The sequence below is a fragment of the Fulvia fulva genome, chromosome 2, assembly GCF_020509005.1.
Source record: "Fulvia fulva chromosome 2, complete sequence".
In the NCBI taxonomy this organism is placed as follows: Eukaryota; Fungi; Ascomycota; class Dothideomycetes; order Mycosphaerellales; family Mycosphaerellaceae; genus Fulvia; species Fulvia fulva.
In genome coordinates this window covers 327,860-344,516 of record NC_063013.1, presented here as the reverse complement: position 1 = coordinate 344,516, position 16,657 = coordinate 327,860, and the positions used below count along the sequence as shown (strand labels likewise).

The window sequence follows — 16,657 nt, the reverse complement described above, 5'->3', positions numbered from 1 at the left end:
TGTTACGCAGCCAAGGTGTAGCTGTGGGAGCCACACTTCGGCTGCGATGCTTGTTTTTGCGGGTGCTCCCTTTGCATGCTGTGCTTGCACCATTGTTGGTGGGAAATCGCAACGCTTCTGCACTGAGTTGAATGGTGTGCACGCGCACACTCTTTGCGCATCTCGGCGATCATGCTGTTTAGAGAAGTTCTCATTGAGCGCACAGAGGTCTGTAGTCGCTGACATGTCAACCACATTGAGTACCCAGCGTCTGATGGATGTGAACGAACAAGATACGCTCTTCATGTCGATAGATCTTAAAGATTGAGTGCTCCGATGCATCGTTCAACTCCGCCGCATGGCTAATTTTGCGTAAGTCTTGGGTGCGTCGAGATATGTCCGCCAGCGGCCACTTTTGCAGTGAGGCGATAGCATTTAGCACAGCAGCCAACTACGCACTACTTGGTCGTCGCAGTAGTTCCGGCACTGGAACTTCGAATGCGAGGCTGCAGAGGACAAACGCTATTCTCAGGCTTCACATTGGCATATACGCCATCCCATCTCGACTTGAGCGCTTCCGGCGTCTTCCAAGCATGTTCCGGATCTCGAAGCCACAGGCGGATCAAATGTCGTCTAGAAGCTTGTCAGTTCTGTCCCACCTCGACGAATCTGAAGATACATACTGCTTCTCCGGCGTATCCGTGAAAGCCAATCGAGCATGGAAGATGCTCAAATTGTTGACATATTGGACATCGCCTTGCTTAAAGTCGAGAGTGACGGCATGTTTCTCAGCCAGGAAGTGCAGTGCATCAAGCGCTTCAGCTTGTGCTTCGGTGATTGCTGGGGTGTCGGAGGGTCTTGGGAGGCCCCAGTAGCCTGTGAAAGTCCTTCGTGCATACTGGATGATCATGCGCTCCGGGTCAGATGCTGTTTCTGGGGGGTAATGTAGGAGAGGACGAAGTGTGAATTTCTGGCCTGTGCCGCTGAAGCTGTAGGTTTTGTTAGCGATGATCGAGATTGACTGCGTTTGTATTGCTCACTTCTCAGAAGCCCAAGGCTCTGCCAGAGTTCGAATCAGATCCGGTCTCGTCCTCGCAAGCTCGTTGTACACAGTCCACGATGAAGAGAGCTTCAACTCTCCTCCCGCGGCTGCCTCCGAAGGGCAGTGAAGAGCAATAACATCACCCACACCAGTATGGAAGACTTGCTTCTCCGTGGTATACGCTGGAGCACCGATCTTGCTGGCATCCACGATCTGGGACATGTCTTTGATGTGGTTCAGAACGACATCTGCTGGCTTGCCTTCGATCTGGTGGTCCTGCCGGCCGCGGACTGGAGCAACATGAGCGGAGACACCGGCGTAGATGATCACATTGTCTTCAGTGGAGTGCTTTGCCACGGGCAAGGCTCGTAAGACCTTGAAGCCTCTGCGATTGTGTAGCTCAACTGAGATCTCTCGCAGGGCTGTGTGAAGCTTTGGTAGTGGAAACGTTTCTTGGTCAATGAAGCCCAGTGGCTTGCCCAAGGCTGTGATCTGTGATCAGTATGTATGTATCTCCCAAGTAGATGTGAGAGATGGCGAACATTTGAAGTGCCTCCAAGCATCCTTAATCTCCTGCACTTCTGCTTCGTTGAGCTTATACGTCCAATTGTACTTCTCAGCAATAAAGCTACCATCCCAAACCAGATCCGACTTCAGCTCTCGCGGGAATCCATCTGGTAAGCTGTTCTGAAGCTTCTCAGCTTGTTGCCTTCTTTGCACTCTCGCCAAGTATTTGTCCAGGTCAGGAGCATAGCCGATGTCTGGCTGGCCGACTGGTCCTGGCGTCAATACCTCAACGCTACCCATTCTCGATGTTACCCCGGAGATGCCGATGGAGATGATTGTTGTGATGATGAGGCATTGCTTTGATGGTGTTGATGATGTATGTGTACATGAAGCTTGGCGTGCTCCGTGCGTCGTCCGGAAGGGGAAGGAGACCGGAAGGGTGGTGTTGGCATCAAAGAATTCGGATTGCTGTCCATGTTCCTCACCGTCGCCTCAAATATTTCATGGTCGTATACTACACACTGGTCCACCGTCATGTTGTCGGGCAAGATGTACGCCCAAAGCCGACAGTGACCATCAGACCCGGCAGTACAGGAGAACATTCCGGGGTTTCACACACACATCGCCACCAGACCGGGCAAGGACAACCGCCACGAAGACATGGAGAATATCTAAGGCATGTACCCTCTGCATTGTTCGACTGCTCCTTCATGCGCCGTTTTACACTTCATGGTGAGGAGTGACCCAGATCTGCTCATGTCCATCATTCCATGCTGGCAAACCGGAGTGGGTCTCAGGAGCCTATCAAAGCTCAAGAAACGGTTACCACTCAGGGTAACCGTTCTTCGCAAGATGATTGGACGCCCTCTTCCAGTGGGTCTTGAGGCACAGCTCTCAAGGCAAAGGGTACTGGACTGGACGACGCCAACTTCATTCCCTGGCGGGCAGCCTTGGTCACACTGGAAGCACGAGACTGGCGCGTTCTGCTCACACAAGGACTTCCTTCCGTTTTACTGGGGTTTCGCGAAGCCTGGTACAGTTTGCCGACCCGACTACTGATCTCTTCTGGAACCTCTGAACCGAAAGCTCAGCTGTCTCCATAGGTGCCATCAGCAGACATCATCTCTCTCAACAGGTTTCCTCGCCTGCATGCTTGCTAAGGACATCAACCACAGAGCAAGTCTTCTGGGCGTTCTTAATCACACACTTTCTCCGACTCTCATTTTCTTCCTGGCACTCATACATGCTGCCATCTTAACAAACCACTGAGGCTGCTACTGCCCAATGGACAGTCAATTCCTGACCCAAAGACCAACAAGTTTTGTGACCCCGAAACCGAAAGCTTGGTGACGTTCCTCCACCTTGCGACCCTCAACACATCAAGTTCGACTTTTCTCAAGAGACAAGCACGACTTTCGTCACCCATCAGATGCGCCATCCTGCATCCTTCTTCTTGTCAGTCTTGCGGCGCTTCGCGGCATGTAGCTCTCTGGCGTCTTGAGCTTCGCTGCCCTCAGCGGCCGCCTTGCCACTGGAGCTCGCCTCACCTGATTGGCCCTGGCCCTTCTCCGGCGTATCAAGACTGTCTTCGCGCTTACGCTTTCCTACGAGTGGCGACTTCTTTGCCGACCCCGAAGCGACAGCTGCTGACCCAGTGCTGGTGGTCTCACCGAAGTCTTTCTCGATGCCCACGCTGCTTGCATCCAGGCTTTGCGCGCTCTGAGGCTGCTTCTTGCTGGACTCGGCCTGCTTAGCGCGTGTCGACGCGAACAACGAAGCCGGTGTTGCTGCGCCCGGGGCTGGAGCTATGGAACCAGTAGCCACGGATGCGCTTGTCTGGCCTCAAGTTGCTGATCCGCTTCTTCTCAATTTTGAAATTCTTGCCATCCTGCTTACACCGGGCTTCCAGTGCGTGGGTCCAGCGGTACGTCAAAGCACTTCTCGTTGGGGGAGCCAGGCCGGCGCTCTTGTACAGCGCAGTGATCTTGTCGGCGATCTCGCTGTTCTTATGGCTGTGTGCCAGCTTCAAGGCTATGCCGCCTTGCAGGTCATCTGGATGTACCCAACCGCCAAGACTCTCATCGTCCGTCAGACCTTCGAATAGCGGAACATTGTTCCACTTGGCGTGAGAGACATTCTTTGGCTTCTCCATTGGCGCAGTGACTTGCTGAGGACGCGATTTTCCCGCTAGTGGATGGATAAGAGGTGGTGCTAGCCCTAGAGATGGAAGTAATGCATCCTTGTCGTCCACGAAGCTCAGCTTCCTGCCCGTGAGGACCTCCGGCGTCCTGGACTCTCGATCTCCTGGTGCGGAAGGTGGGAGTGGCATGGTTGCTTTGGCTCCAGTTGGCCATCCTCGACCTTGTTCTGTCAGGCCAATCGCACAATCGCACGGCGTTACGCCGTAGTGGAGTTGCAGGTCCAGTGCATCCTGGGCGAATGGCCCCCTCCACATGGCTTGACCGTTGGTCTCGATCTCGTTCTTGATCACATCAAGCTCCCACCGCATGCCATGGACGTGGACTATCTCATCGTCGCCGAAGAAGCCTGCGAAGGATCCGTGCAGGAAGCCTTCTCCAGGAGGACCCGGGTATGGGTCGCCGCGGCCGGGATCTCTCAGGACAGCATTGATATCCTCGAGTAGTGACTTGAGCAACTTTTCTTCCTTCTCTTCGGCCGTGCCAAACTCGCCTCTTGAAGTCGGCAAGAAGCTTGGAACAGTAGGGTCGAGACGGAAAGGCACTTGCATGCCGGGCCACACGATTATGAGGTCCTCGTCCACTGTATTGGCGCGCGAGTCGGCTCCAGTACTGTCGAGTGGAGACATGTCTAGTCTCGAAGTGCTTTGATGGTCTTCGCGTCGGGTGAGACTATGGATGTGAGTCAATACTGTGCCAGATCTGACAGCATATATGCTATCTGATCAACTTACCTCGGAGTCTTGCTGCTAATACTGCTACTGTCAGTGGTCGTGTTACGCCTGCGATTACCGACCATGGAGGCGACTTCAAGTTTTGCTCAATGGTGATGTTGCTGGAGGAATCGACGCATGCTAGCTAAGGTAGCTTGAGACCTGAAGCCGACAACAGACTTCGACGCTCGGGCCCCTGAAGTGAAGTTACGCTCCATGATTCCGTGATCTGGACGCCAACAACAAATGCTTCGAGACTGTGTTCACCAAATACGTTATGACTCTCGGGTGTATACATAGCTAGTATGATGGATATAGAGGCATCGAGAATGCAACAAGAGCGTACTAGCGAAGCATGGTGTAGGCTCGCGCAACAGAATAGACTGTGAGGGAAAGACTTCCACCCAGTAGTAAGAAGCGGACGACATCAATGGTGTGATGTTATGTCCTTCTGTTTGCTCATCGACCGCATGTCTCACAGATGCTCTGCTCAGAGGAAAGCTTTTTCAGACAATCCTTCGGGACGGTCAGCATTCCCTAGTGATATTGCTTACCGGGGACCACTGGCTCGACTTCAAGGCGTGGGCAGCATTCACAATGTGGTCTTACAAAGGCAAGGAGCGTCGTCAAAATTTGAGAAATTCCTGCGGACTATACGATAAGCCCGGTGTAGCAGTCAACCAGATGGGAATCAAGAACAATCTCAACATGTTCCTGGAGTCACGGTTCTGGAGATGTATCACGGCGTACATGCATTTATCAATGATCTTCACGCAGAACGCTACAGCCCTCCCCTTGCGCATCGAAGCCAAAAACCCCAGCACCGACTCATGAGCAATAACCAAGACAGCATCAGAACGTCTGGTGTACAATACCGAAGAACCTCACGGCGCATCCATCAAATCACCCAGCCATTGACCTTCTTCTCATTCTTTGCCGCAGGCTTCTTGCGGCGCTTTGCGTTCGCCACACCATCAATCTCTTCATTGAGCGCCTCAGATAGGTCCATCTTCCCGCCATCTCCAGCGCCTCGCTTGCGCTTGCCCGGTCGCGACTGGATCGCAATCTGCTCTAGCTCGCCGTCCTTGACCACGGGAAGTCCTGGTGCCAAAGATGCGCAATCTGGGTCGTGCGGCTTGCCGAATGCATGTCCACAGCTGCAGGAAGGAAGTCGCTCTATGCCCTCGTGCGGTGGAGATCTTAGAGCCTTGGATGGCGGCAATTCCGTGGTGTCCCCTTGTGCATTCTCGTCTTGATCGACGGATTCGCTGATGTCACCCAAATCGGCATCGCTATGGTCACCGGCAGCCAAAGCTGCTTGTGCAGTGACATTAGTCGGCACTGGAGCAGACGCCGGCGGAAGCGGTGGTGGCGGCGGTGCTCCAGTAATCAGCAGCAGGTCTGCTGCCGTGCTTCGACCATTTCTCCTAGCATTTTTGATCCGAGCCCTCTCCGCAGCAAAGTTCTTGCCATCACGAGCGCACTGAGCTTCTAACGCCAACGTCCACCGCTTTGTGATGGCACTCTTCTGCGGAGGCTTCAGGCCAAGACGAACATATAGAGCCTGGACGCAGTCGATGAAGGGACCACTTTGACAGTTGGTCGCGATCTGGATCGCGAGCGTGCCTTGTATGTCCTCCGGGTGAACGTACCCCGACAGGATCTCGTCGTTGGTTAGACCCGCGAAGAGAGGAGCATTGTCCCATGCAGCGTGACTGGTGTTTCGTGGCTTAGGTAGTGGAGCAGGTATGTTGGCAGGTCTTGGCTGTCCTGCGAGGGCGTGCTGAGATGGTCCCTGAGGTACAGCTGGTGCAGGAGTCGGTGCTGTGGTAGGACTACCAATTACTGTCTGGGCCGGCATCGGGAGTGAAATTGCCGTCGGCATTGACGCTGGCATTGGAGCAGGCAGTATCTGCTGGTTACCGGCCATTGGAACAGGCGCCGTCTGCTGTTGTTGCGAGGTTCGCACATTGCGAGCGGGCACGACACCTCGCTGGCTCTTCGAGGCGCCGGCCCTGCTCTTCTGGCTGGTAGCAAAGTGTCCGGCAACTGCTCTGGCCGCCACTTGCGTCGAGCTCATCTCAACATGCTGGTGAGGACAGCTCGCCGGGTCGCACGCGACGACGCCATACTGAAGTAAGAGCCTCAACGCCAAGTCCGCGCCATCGCATCTCTCCATGGCTCGACCATTTTTTGCGATCGCAGTCCACACCCCCTGGAGGTTGGTCTTGGTGCCACAGAGCAGCAGAGTGTCGCTATCCCCGAAGAAGCCAATGAATGATGCGTGGAGATCGGCTTCTGGGATGGTGGTGCTCACGAAGGTTCTCTGGTACCCGTTGATATCCTGCACCATCTCCTCTGGGATGAAGTAGTCAAGGTAACTACCCAACTCGTTTGAATCTTGGTTCGCCAGAAAGTTTAGCTCTTCCACCGAGAGAACATGGTCGCCCAGGTCTCCTGTGACGGGCACGTTTGCGAAGTCAAATGGCGGAAGTACTCCGGCAGGCTCAGTGAGTGGTGCATTGCTGATCGTCTCGGCTGCAGTAGTGCTTGCCGTATCTTCTTGGGCCTCAATGGAGTAAGTGAAGAGGGACTGGTCGAATCCGTCCATTCTGCTCGCTCTGGTAAGATTGATTTGTCACTGTTGATGGTGTCAAATAAGTCTACAGTGAGTCAGCAATCTGATGGTAGATGGTGAAAGACGAGTCCCGCGCTACTTACATTCAGGTTGGTCTTTTTCGTGTCGAAAGATGTGGTAGACGATGTCGTACAGTTGCTGTGCCGGTCAGTGTGGTAGTCGCGTGGATTCCGAGTTTAGTTTACGATCTGAAACTAAACGGCCTGGGAATGTGGAGGGTTAATGGAAGGCTGACGCTTGGACCATGAAGTAAGTGCTAGCTTGGCCAACACGTGCCTCGACAACACTCGACAACACACCTAATATGTTTTTGCGATTCACTCATCCATTTACCGGCGGGATTCACTTCGTGCAGCAAAGGACGCTTCTTGCCAGAGGCGTTCCCAGATGCGTCTTCCTGACATGGTATATACAGGCATATTGAAGTTGAGTATTACGAACGTGAAGCTGAGGTATCAATCAGACGGTACGCAAGCCACTGACAGGCTGAATGAGCTTATAGTCAGACGATGTGGCCTTGCCTGTTTGCCGACCTGATGCAGACCTTGTTGAGTGCTATTTGTCGACACCCTGTTTGCCGGAGTCGCTGGCTGCTCCTGAAACGACTACGAGAGCGAAGTGGTCTTGAATCCAAGTAACATGATTTGAAGTATAAATGTTGACATACAAGAAGAGAAGCAAGTGGTAAAGTACAGAATCAGGTTTCATTCTAGTTAACGCAGCACTACGCAGGTCCCAAAACTAAATGGCCCCATTTTGCCTACAGCTTGCCTACCTTTCATCGTACACCTATTCTCAGTCTACTGTACAACCATTGTGTCTTTCATCGTACAACAGCGCAAGATAGCATTGATCCAGATTAGCCGCGATAATCATGGCAGCACATCGGACAGCTACTGCTGGTCTCGAACCAGTGCCCAAGGCATGTCCCATGGAAAGTATGTCCACAAGGGAGCACGGGGATAAACCTACCTGCAAGTGAGTCGTAGCAGATGTTGCAGGTGAGAGTATTACCTTCGTCGTCTTGCTCGAACTCGGCAATCAAACGGACCGGCAGCGGGTCAGGCAGACCTCTAGGCCAGGTGGGGTGGATTTCTTCCTCGGCCGGGAAGTCGAGAAATTCGTCGTCGAAACCAAATTAGGAAGTGCCAGATAGGGCCAGTGACGGCTCCTCCATGGTCTGCTTCGTCCTCAGACATCTCCTCGACGGAAATATAGTCAGGCTCATCGTCGTCATCGGGCTGAGGGGCGAGCACAGGCGTGGGCGGAGCTGGCGGAAAGATGTTAGCAGGATCCACCGCTCGATCTTCGAGATGTTCGATGATGTCGCGTGGTACAACAGCAATTGTCCAGTCTCTTACCTGTTGGGGAAGCTGCTGGAAGGGTGTGTTCCCTAGAACGACTTCGTGAAGAGCGAGGATCATGCTGAGGTCCATGGCATCTGCTCGTGGTGAGTTCGGCGGTGCCATTGGAAGTGGGGCTTCGGCAATGATGTTCTCGTACTGTTCATCAGGCTGGTTGTCTGCGAAAAAGGCATCATCATCATCATCATCAAACTGTTCGGCTTCCACCGCTGCCCAGTCACGATCTTCGTCCTGAAAGTGTTAGTCGGCGAAGAAGGCGTCAGCATCGTGCTCGAACCGTTCGGCTTCTGCAGCAGCCTGGCCATGATCGTCCCGTTGAGAGTCTTGGTTTGCGAAGAAATAGTCGGCATCGCTCTCGATCGGTTCGGCGTCTGAGGAAGCTCGGCCACGATCCCCATCCTGAATGTCTTGTTCTGCAAAGAAAGCGTCAGCGTCATCTCCGAACTGCTGTTCTGCGAGCTCTGTTCCGAACCTGTAAGGACGCGGTACATGCTCGCCTTGTCCGACAAAGTTCCAGTCGAGGTTACTTTCCGTAAGGCTATGCTCGTCCGGGAGACTTCTGTCATGCTGAGGACGAACTTGCCGGCCTGTGACGGGGTTAATGCCAAGGTATGCCATGCTTCTAGGAAACAGCGTCATGACCCAGTGTCTCGTACCCTTAGAAAGCTCGTCGAATGGCCAGCCGCTGTGGGCAATAGTAGCCCAGTAGATTCCTTTGATCATGTCGGGGTCGAAGATGGGTCGATTTGTGGGAGTAAGTATAGATGCCGTTGGTGGTGTAGCGCTCACTCGCTCGTGGCGAACTCGCATATCAAAACACCCGAGAATGTCAGCAGGAAGCGATCTGAGCATCCAGACTCCGAGGTCAGGTGGAAGCTGATCAAAGGATGTCTCATGTTGGATAGCTGCGGTGATCGTGCGATGCATCTCGGCATCGGGAAGCATTTCCCACCAAGGTCTCTCTGGATCAAGCTCTGGATTTGCTCGTGGGATACCGTAGACCGATTCATACGCGCCTGCCCGTGTGTATTGATTGGGTCGCCAGTATGATCTATCCTCCTGACCACTGGCATTGTTGGTAGGGGTGGGTCGTGTGCCGGCAATGGACTCGTCGTCGGCCTCGTAGCCATCATCAATGCCTTCTTCGTGCCACTCGCTTGTGGTGGGAGAGCTTGGTGCGAAGAGCTCATCGACTGGGCTCACCGTGGTTGCGAACATGCTGTTATCGTAGCTCATTGCGGCCATGGCGTGAGTGGTGTCTCTTACGTCCTGCGGAATGATGTATCGGTCCATGTGGTCGTGTGTTTGATCAGCAATGCCAGTCGAAGCTACAAAACCAGTTGGAGCAGTGACAGACGGGATCGATGACGATCGAAGGAACATAGATTGGTCGGAATATTCAGATTTATACCTTCGCCGAATCGTGCAGCTCTGTGTTCAGCACAATGCGGTTGTAATCGGAAGTTGTCGTTCAGAACAATGGCTTTCTTGCTGGGCTTGAAGCAGAGTGACAACAAAGCCAAAGGTCCAAGTCCTGCTTCTACAATGCTTTGTTGTACTTCTCCCAGTGCGTCTGCTGCAGTTTCACTGCAGAGTACCAGTCCACGCAGACAGGGTGGTCATCATGGCCGTTGAGGGTGTGCATGTGCGCTTTGGTGTGTTCGAACCTCGAAGAGCTCGCAAAAGCATTGATTCTGTGAGGGTTGTGCCGGGCTGATCATCATAACCTTGTTCCCTAGATCCATGTTGTACCCAAGAAGCTCGAACGTTGGAGATGGTCACCAAGCACGAAAGGGTCGTTCATGCGGTTCTCTTGCCGTCCAAAGGTGTTAAGTCTGTGTAGAAGTTGAGTCTGCTGCATTTCTGGTCATGGTGTTGAAGACATTCCATCATTTCCTCGCCAAGTCCTGCTTGGCGGAAAGTCTGGTGCAAGGCGCGGAGTGAGACAGTACTTCCCCCTTAACGTGGTCGACTTTGGCAACACCAACACGTTAAGAAGTGTCCTGAACCACAGCAACTTGTCAGCTTCATGACTCAATATGGTAACGTGGAAATAGAAAGGAAAGAGAGTCCGTTCAATTGTCGTTTTGTATGCATATGATTGCAGCAAGTCAACCTGTCCTTCATCTCATTACTGTAAGCCAGAAGTCCTCCAGGTGTACCCCTTTGCCATGCCATGAACAAAGGAACGCTCTAACGCAACAATGTTGAAAATCAATGCGTCATCCGCAAAGCTCAGCTATGAATTCCTTCTAGTTCTTGCCTCGTACGAGCAACAGCGTGCTCCAACCCCTCCTCAACCCACACCGCACACCGCCTAGCGTCGTGATGGACGACGGCGGCTGCTCTTGTCCACCTTCGGAACTTCCTCCACGTCACTCATCTCCGTGTCTTCATCCACAGTGCTCAGACCCAACTCAGCAAGACCGCCCTCAAGGTTGTTGCCAGATGGATCTGCGGCCTTGCGTCTGCGGAGCTTGTAGCGCGGCAGCGCCACGTGCGGGAGCTCATTGCTGAGGTCAACTCCAGTCTCGGTGTTTGGCTTAGTACTATTCTGCTCCTGTACAGTGCTTGGCATAGCAAGCGTAGTAGAAGTGCCTTGCTGGGGAGGGTCTTGCTCCGCAACCAGATCAGCTGCAGCGACGGCGAAGTTGCGGCTCCTCGGGCGGGGAAGTGCCTTGGTGGCAGCAGCGCGAGTCTTCTTCGAACTCTTAGCGATGCGCTGAGGGTTTGTCAAAGCTGCCTGCTTGAGACCAGCGTGATGAGTCGTGTGGTCCTGGGTTGTGGTACCAATGCGCAACAGATTCTTCTGACGTTCGGCATCCAGCTCTGCCTTGACAGCCAGGTATGTCGTGTCACGTCTCACGGCGAGTGCCTCCAGAGCCGGCTTGATACGACAATTCCAAACGGTCGTGCCGCACGACATGCCCATCGCCTTCGACAGTCTCTTGTTAGGCGCGACAGTGGCCAACCCTAGTGCTAGCTCGCCGTAGACGGCGTCGGGCAAGATCTGTCCATTCTCGAGGCGTTCCAACAGTACGTCGCCAGGGATACCCTCCCACTCCTCCTTCGGAATGTCGATGTGACCGCGAGATGGAGCTGTGCGACTTGTGTAGGTGCTAGTCGAGTTGCGGGTCTCTGGGCGCTTCTTGCTGCGTGTCTTGGTCTGCTTCAGGGTGCGCGTTGAGCCCTTACGCTTCGGCTTGACGACGAGCGAGGGCAGGGTGGCGACTGGTGCTTGTGCAGTAGTTGACGCGTTGCCCTGTGGAACATCCGACTGCAGACCAGCTAAGATGGCATCAGCAGAGACGGTCGCAGCAGGCATTGCGTCCTCAGTAGTCGATCTAATGGCTCCTGCGGTCGAGGGTACCGCTTCCGTGGCCGTGAACAGCTGCTGTGGTTCTGCCAAATCTTGACCACTCGCCGAGATAAGTGGTCGAAAGGTCTGCTTGCTACGATCTGCGTCGGGAGTAGTCATGATACCGATGAATCGAGTGGGCACTTGACCAGCCACACTGACAAGCATGTGGTGGTCTGATGTTGGCCGAAGTGCGGAGTTGTCCTGGTAGACTGCAACACCGTAGTATAGCGGGTCCGTTGTACCGCTCGAGTTCTGGTAGTTGGCTGCCTGTGAGAGCAACGACTCTAGCGACAGGTCGTTCTCAAGTGGCATGGCAGCTATCAGGGCATCGCTGATGGACTGGTCCGGAAAGTCACCCTTCTCTTGCAGTGGCTTTACGGCGACTTGAAGAGCTGCCTTGAAGTCAGATGTCTGCTTTCCGTGAACCATGAGAGTATTGAGAAGGCTGTGCTGTGCATGCTTTGCTTCTTCGCAGCCGGTCGGAGGAATGTATTGGTATGGCGCTCCCCCGAAGAATGATAGGGATGCGCTCTGGTTCGCCGGCTCCGCGCTCGCCTCGGGGTATGGCGCACTGTCGGAGCTGCTCGTCTCCTGAGCACGCGCGCCGTTGTCGAGTGTGCCAATGGTGTATAGTGGCTCGGCACGAGGCGGTAGCATGTTATCTGTGTCCTCTTTGTGCGCTCTGACCTTCAGGCTTCGAGGAGAGCGCGGCGTTGAGTGATTTGTGGGTGGTAGGGTGGGCGCCACCGCGTAGGTGTGCAAGGCGCGTGGTGGCGACGCAGGTGCGGAAGTGTTACTGTCATGCATCGGCGGCACCAGTGCAAGCTGAGACACCGTCTCGTATCCATGTTCATCCAGCATGTTGAGAAGCTGTTCAGCGTCAGGGTAGGCTAGCGACGGCCGCTGATAGGCGTGAGGTTGCAAGGGGGATCGATGAAACTGGTCGGGCATGTCGTTGCCGTTCCACTGGGGGTAGTCAGAAGGGAGAGCCGAGTTGTCGCCCTGAGCGATCGGCACGAAGTTTGAGCTGTCATCATAGTCGATCATCTCGGTATCTCGGTATGGCTGCGACCTCGTACTGGTGTGGGTGTGAGATGGACGAGAGGGCGGTATGAGGAGGGAGGTCGGGCAGTGTTGCGATCGCGGATCTGCGTGGGTGGTCAGCATGGTGATGTCTACCGCAGCTGGAGCTAGAGTAGTCTCACAAATGCGATGTTGTGGTCGGGCAGTTGATTTCGATCACCAGCAGCAGATCTGGATATTGTCGTGGATGCGGCTGTGGTTGCTGTCTGCCGTCTCACGTTGCCTGTTCTGCTGGCAGAACCTGACGTGACAAGTTCAAACTCGCGTTGCAGAATCTCGTTTTATCTGGCGTTGCTTCAGACGTTCCAAAAGAGGCAGGAGACTAGCGGGCGGCAGTCATGCATGGCTGAAGGAAGCCGGGATCTGAAGGCAGCGTTTCTGGGGTGACAATAGAAGCCAAACGAAATCATTGGCTCTCGCGACAAGGCCATTGTTCTTAGCGTGCCCCGTCAAAAAACCCATGCGCGGAAGGGAGCGGCCGCCGACGCCGACAAACGACGGTGAGGCGCAGCCACGCGACAGCATTGGTGCCAGCAGTCGTTGGTGCTGTGGCTGGAAAGGGTATACTGTTTGTGTGAGGTTAATTGAGTTGGAGAAGGAGAAGGTTTGACGTTGATTCATGATCTGCCACTCCTTATCAGCACAGTATGCGATCGTAGTAGCATGTTTGCTGGGTGCTGACCTACAAAGAGCTCTTTGATAGTCTCGATACAAGGCTACTGTTGTCGTCGAGGGCAGCCTATCCCCATCCGGCGACAGTTACCATCTTTCGCTAGATCCGCGACGATGAACGACATCACCATACCACATGCAGTGAGGAAGCGTAGGTATCGACGGCGGTCACCAGGACGATGCCACTCGGATCGTCCGTCATCCATAGCGGCTAATCAGCACCGTAGACGACGGGACGAACAGCGGCGTCGACGGGCATGCACCAACGTGCCGGCCACCTGATACTACGGTAGAGAATTCGTCACCAGCACGACAGGCATCACACTGTCAGCATTATCCTACTGGCAGGCAGATCGACGAGGGGATATCAACTTGGCTCCGATAGTGCCATAGTCCTATCGACCGTCAGCTTTGTGCCAGCCTATGGACACGACAACAAGTGCACCCCGTCACCATCTTGCGAACTTACCTTCACTCTTTTCCGAGCGCAAACTTCTTCCAGTTCCTCGCGAGTTGCCGCACACCGTCTTCCAGACTCCATCTCTTGACTTGGCAGATCTTTCTGACAACTTCTTCCAGGTACTGGTCCATGCGATCTCCAGCCGTATGCAAGTCACTCTCGATGAGGACACGATCGTCCGGCACAGCCTTGACAGCAGCTTCGACTTTGCCATTCCCGTCTTCAGCCCAGGAGTTGATGGTAGTACTAAAGCTGAAGAACACCTCACACGGGACCGAAGGTGCAATGTACTGCTTGACAGTCTCCGCTGGACCCGAGAATGAATGCAAGCATATCCTGGGCGGGTATGGCTTGGGTCCTGATTGGTCTTCTTCTTCTGGCTCGGCATTGGCAGCGACTTTGCGTCTTTCTTTCTTGGAAAGTCTCTCATGGCCTTTCCATGTCTGAGCCACGGTATCATGCACGATACCATGGGCCTGGACACCGTGGACTGAGCACGCACGCTGCATCTCTCCGGCAAGAGCAAGTTGTGCTAGAAGCACCTTCTTCTGATGTTCCATGTCAACTCTGTACGGACTCAACCTCCTTCCTTCTCGACCTCCAGGTGTCAAGCCATCATTCCGTGCTTCAGTCTGTTCCGGAAGCCAGGCTTCTGGTATACGGAAGGCCTTGTCCAGACCCACTTCTCCGATCAACGCCAGTGGGTATTTCTTCAGGTAATCACGAGTCTGTCCAATACACTCCCCAAAAGGCTTCGGATCTGGCAGACTCTGCACGAACGCATCGTCTTCGGGCTTCGGAGTCAGAGCACCTCGATAATGCTTGGCCTTTTGCTCGGCGTTCAGTTTCGTAGCTCCATTATACTCAGCCTCGTCAAACATCTGATGCGAGAACCAAGGATGCCATCCAAAGGCTGGCAAGACTTTGTGCGTGGCGCTAGAAGAGTGTTCACCTCAGTATACGTGGCTCGCATACCACGGTGAATGACTTCCACTCCATACCCTGTGGCGATTCGACATACCTCCAGTTCATCGTGGAATCGTTGACTTCAGCTTCAGTCAGGCCCATGTCGTCGGCTGCTTGGGCGACGAGCTCCTGATCTTGGGCTCGGGTGGCCATTACGGTGAGGACTTTCGCTCGCATGGTCGGTATGGACTGGAGGCTAGACAGGGTGTCGGTTGGGTGGCAATGTGCGTCGAAGACGCCGAGGTGCCATGGCATAGGCTCCTCTTGCGCACTGTCGGGCATTGTGACGACGGATATGATGGAAATGAGGTGGATGTAGGTGAATTGTTGACGATATGATACAGCAGGTGAGGTCGAAATAGACGTGGAGCTGCCAAGATGCTTTCCCCGAGTCCCCCCCATTCTTGAACCGCACTTTCCCACCAACATCGACATGACCATCTCTCCTGACATCTCATCACATTGCAGCGACATCCTGCTGTTTCTGCATCGTCCGTCATCAGGATGTTGACATCAACATTCGAAACATCTCGCACTATCATCAGTCATGCCTATTCGACTCGGAGGCGTGGCCGAAGGTATCGCTGAGTACCTCATCTATGCTTTCGTCGGCATGACACTCGCAGTCGCAGCATTACTAATATTGATCATCATCACCACGTTCAGCATCGTGGGAGTCTGGTCAGTCACACTATGGATATCATTCCGGACAGCCATGTTCATCATCACCGAGATCTTCTTGGCGTTGCGACACGGCATCTGGGATCCTCAGCTGTGGCCGCCCTCGAGTAAGATCGATAGGCGGGAGTACAGAAGAAGGCAATCAATACGTAACGATAGCCTGGACACAGCTTCGCGACCGTATGCAAAGCCTCGAAGCCGCCGTCAATCACACGGCAGAATGGACAGCGTTACAAGCACATCAATCGCCACACCTGCAAGTGGGACACTCAGCAGAAGCGGTACCATCGCCAGCCTTGCTTCCGACCAGGATCGCGACTTTGGAGACATGGGTGGATGGGCAGGACCGAATGAGGATAGCGAAGCACTATACATGGCGAGACACACCCCGGCCTTCTCAGGACCACTCTCGTCTTACACTCAGTCACCTACTCAGCAGACGCCCACACGGAGCCGATCTGGGAGTCAAGATGTCTCACCGATGATGTCCAGGAGTGCATCTCGTGCACCAATCACATCTGAGTACTCCGGCTTCCAAAACGAAATGCGACCACGCAGCATGAGCAACAATCAACCCTCACGGCAAGAGGTCCACACACCATACGGCCCTCAAACACCAAGCCGTGAGGGCATTTCCGATTTCGGAAGTGGTAGCTCTACATCGTTCAGTGCAGGTGGTAGCACCACTCCGACACTACATGAAAGTAGCAGTCAGGTATCTCTAAACGATCGACAACCTCGATCTAGAAGATCGTCAGTCCACCGGAGAAGTGCAAATCTCAGCCCCACCAGCTTGGGCATTGTACCGGAAGGCAGACCAGTGGGAGATGAAGGAACACCAGTCGGCAGTCCTCCCACTGACGAAGATGGTTTGAAAGCTTTGAGAGATATCATGAGATCTGAAACTGTACGCTAATGTGATTATGTGTAGACATGGACAGTACTTGATGGGAATACAGCACGGCAGAGATTCAGCTAGGGGTTTGCAGAATC

General features: G+C 54.0%; 8 protein-coding genes across 8 annotated transcripts; 2 read left to right on the top strand and 6 right to left on the bottom strand.

The window, feature by feature from the left end:
• Nucleotides 1-437: 437 nt before the first annotated feature.
• On the bottom strand, nucleotides 438-1,828 carry CLAFUR5_02443 (Taurine hydroxylase-like protein SAT17; the record flags this gene model as incomplete). Its single annotated transcript, XM_047901591.1, has 4 exons — nucleotides 438-612; nucleotides 663-968; nucleotides 1,020-1,506; nucleotides 1,564-1,828. The coding sequence occupies 4 exons, from the start codon at nucleotides 1,826-1,828 to the stop codon at nucleotides 438-440; spliced, it is 1,233 nt and encodes a 410-aa protein (XP_047758888.1).
• Nucleotides 1,829-2,953: 1,125 nt separating this feature from the next.
• Nucleotides 2,954-4,525, bottom strand: CLAFUR5_02442 (uncharacterized protein; the record flags this gene model as incomplete). Its single annotated transcript, XM_047901590.1, has 3 exons — nucleotides 2,954-3,274; nucleotides 3,300-4,338; nucleotides 4,461-4,525. The coding sequence occupies 3 exons, from the start codon at nucleotides 4,523-4,525 to the stop codon at nucleotides 2,954-2,956; spliced, it is 1,425 nt and encodes a 474-aa protein (XP_047758887.1).
• Nucleotides 4,526-5,036: 511 nt separating this feature from the next.
• On the top strand, nucleotides 5,037-5,273 carry CLAFUR5_02441 (uncharacterized protein; the record flags this gene model as incomplete). Its single annotated transcript, XM_047901589.1, has 1 exon — nucleotides 5,037-5,273. One exon carries the CDS (start codon nucleotides 5,037-5,039, stop codon nucleotides 5,271-5,273), a length of 237 nt encoding a protein of 78 aa, XP_047758886.1.
• A 64-nt stretch (nucleotides 5,274-5,337) lies between these two features.
• On the bottom strand, nucleotides 5,338-7,050 carry CLAFUR5_02440 (uncharacterized protein; the record flags this gene model as incomplete). Its single annotated transcript, XM_047901588.1, has 1 exon — nucleotides 5,338-7,050. One exon carries the CDS (start codon nucleotides 7,048-7,050, stop codon nucleotides 5,338-5,340), a length of 1,713 nt encoding a protein of 570 aa, XP_047758885.1.
• A 1,100-nt stretch (nucleotides 7,051-8,150) lies between these two features.
• Nucleotides 8,151-9,686, bottom strand: CLAFUR5_02439 (uncharacterized protein; the record flags this gene model as incomplete). The annotated part of the gene is made up of 3 exons (XM_047901587.1): nucleotides 8,151-8,665; nucleotides 8,719-9,028; nucleotides 9,084-9,686. 3 exons carry the CDS (start codon nucleotides 9,684-9,686, stop codon nucleotides 8,151-8,153), a joined length of 1,428 nt encoding a protein of 475 aa, XP_047757849.1.
• A 1,072-nt stretch (nucleotides 9,687-10,758) lies between these two features.
• CLAFUR5_20143 (uncharacterized protein) lies at nucleotides 10,759-12,969 on the bottom strand (the record flags this gene model as incomplete). The annotated part of the gene is made up of 1 exon (XM_059462980.1): nucleotides 10,759-12,969. The coding sequence occupies one exon, from the start codon at nucleotides 12,967-12,969 to the stop codon at nucleotides 10,759-10,761; it is 2,211 nt and encodes a 736-aa protein (XP_059318885.1).
• Nucleotides 12,970-14,028: 1,059 nt separating this feature from the next.
• On the bottom strand, nucleotides 14,029-15,265 carry CLAFUR5_02438 (Cut9-interacting protein scn1; the record flags this gene model as incomplete). The annotated part of the gene is made up of 2 exons (XM_047901586.1): nucleotides 14,029-14,953; nucleotides 15,039-15,265. The coding sequence occupies 2 exons, from the start codon at nucleotides 15,263-15,265 to the stop codon at nucleotides 14,029-14,031; spliced, it is 1,152 nt and encodes a 383-aa protein (XP_047757850.1).
• Nucleotides 15,266-15,530: 265 nt separating this feature from the next.
• CLAFUR5_02437 (uncharacterized protein) lies at nucleotides 15,531-16,580 on the top strand (the record flags this gene model as incomplete). Its single annotated transcript, XM_047901585.1, has 1 exon — nucleotides 15,531-16,580. One exon carries the CDS (start codon nucleotides 15,531-15,533, stop codon nucleotides 16,578-16,580), a length of 1,050 nt encoding a protein of 349 aa, XP_047757853.1.
• Nucleotides 16,581-16,657: the final 77 nt, after the last annotated feature.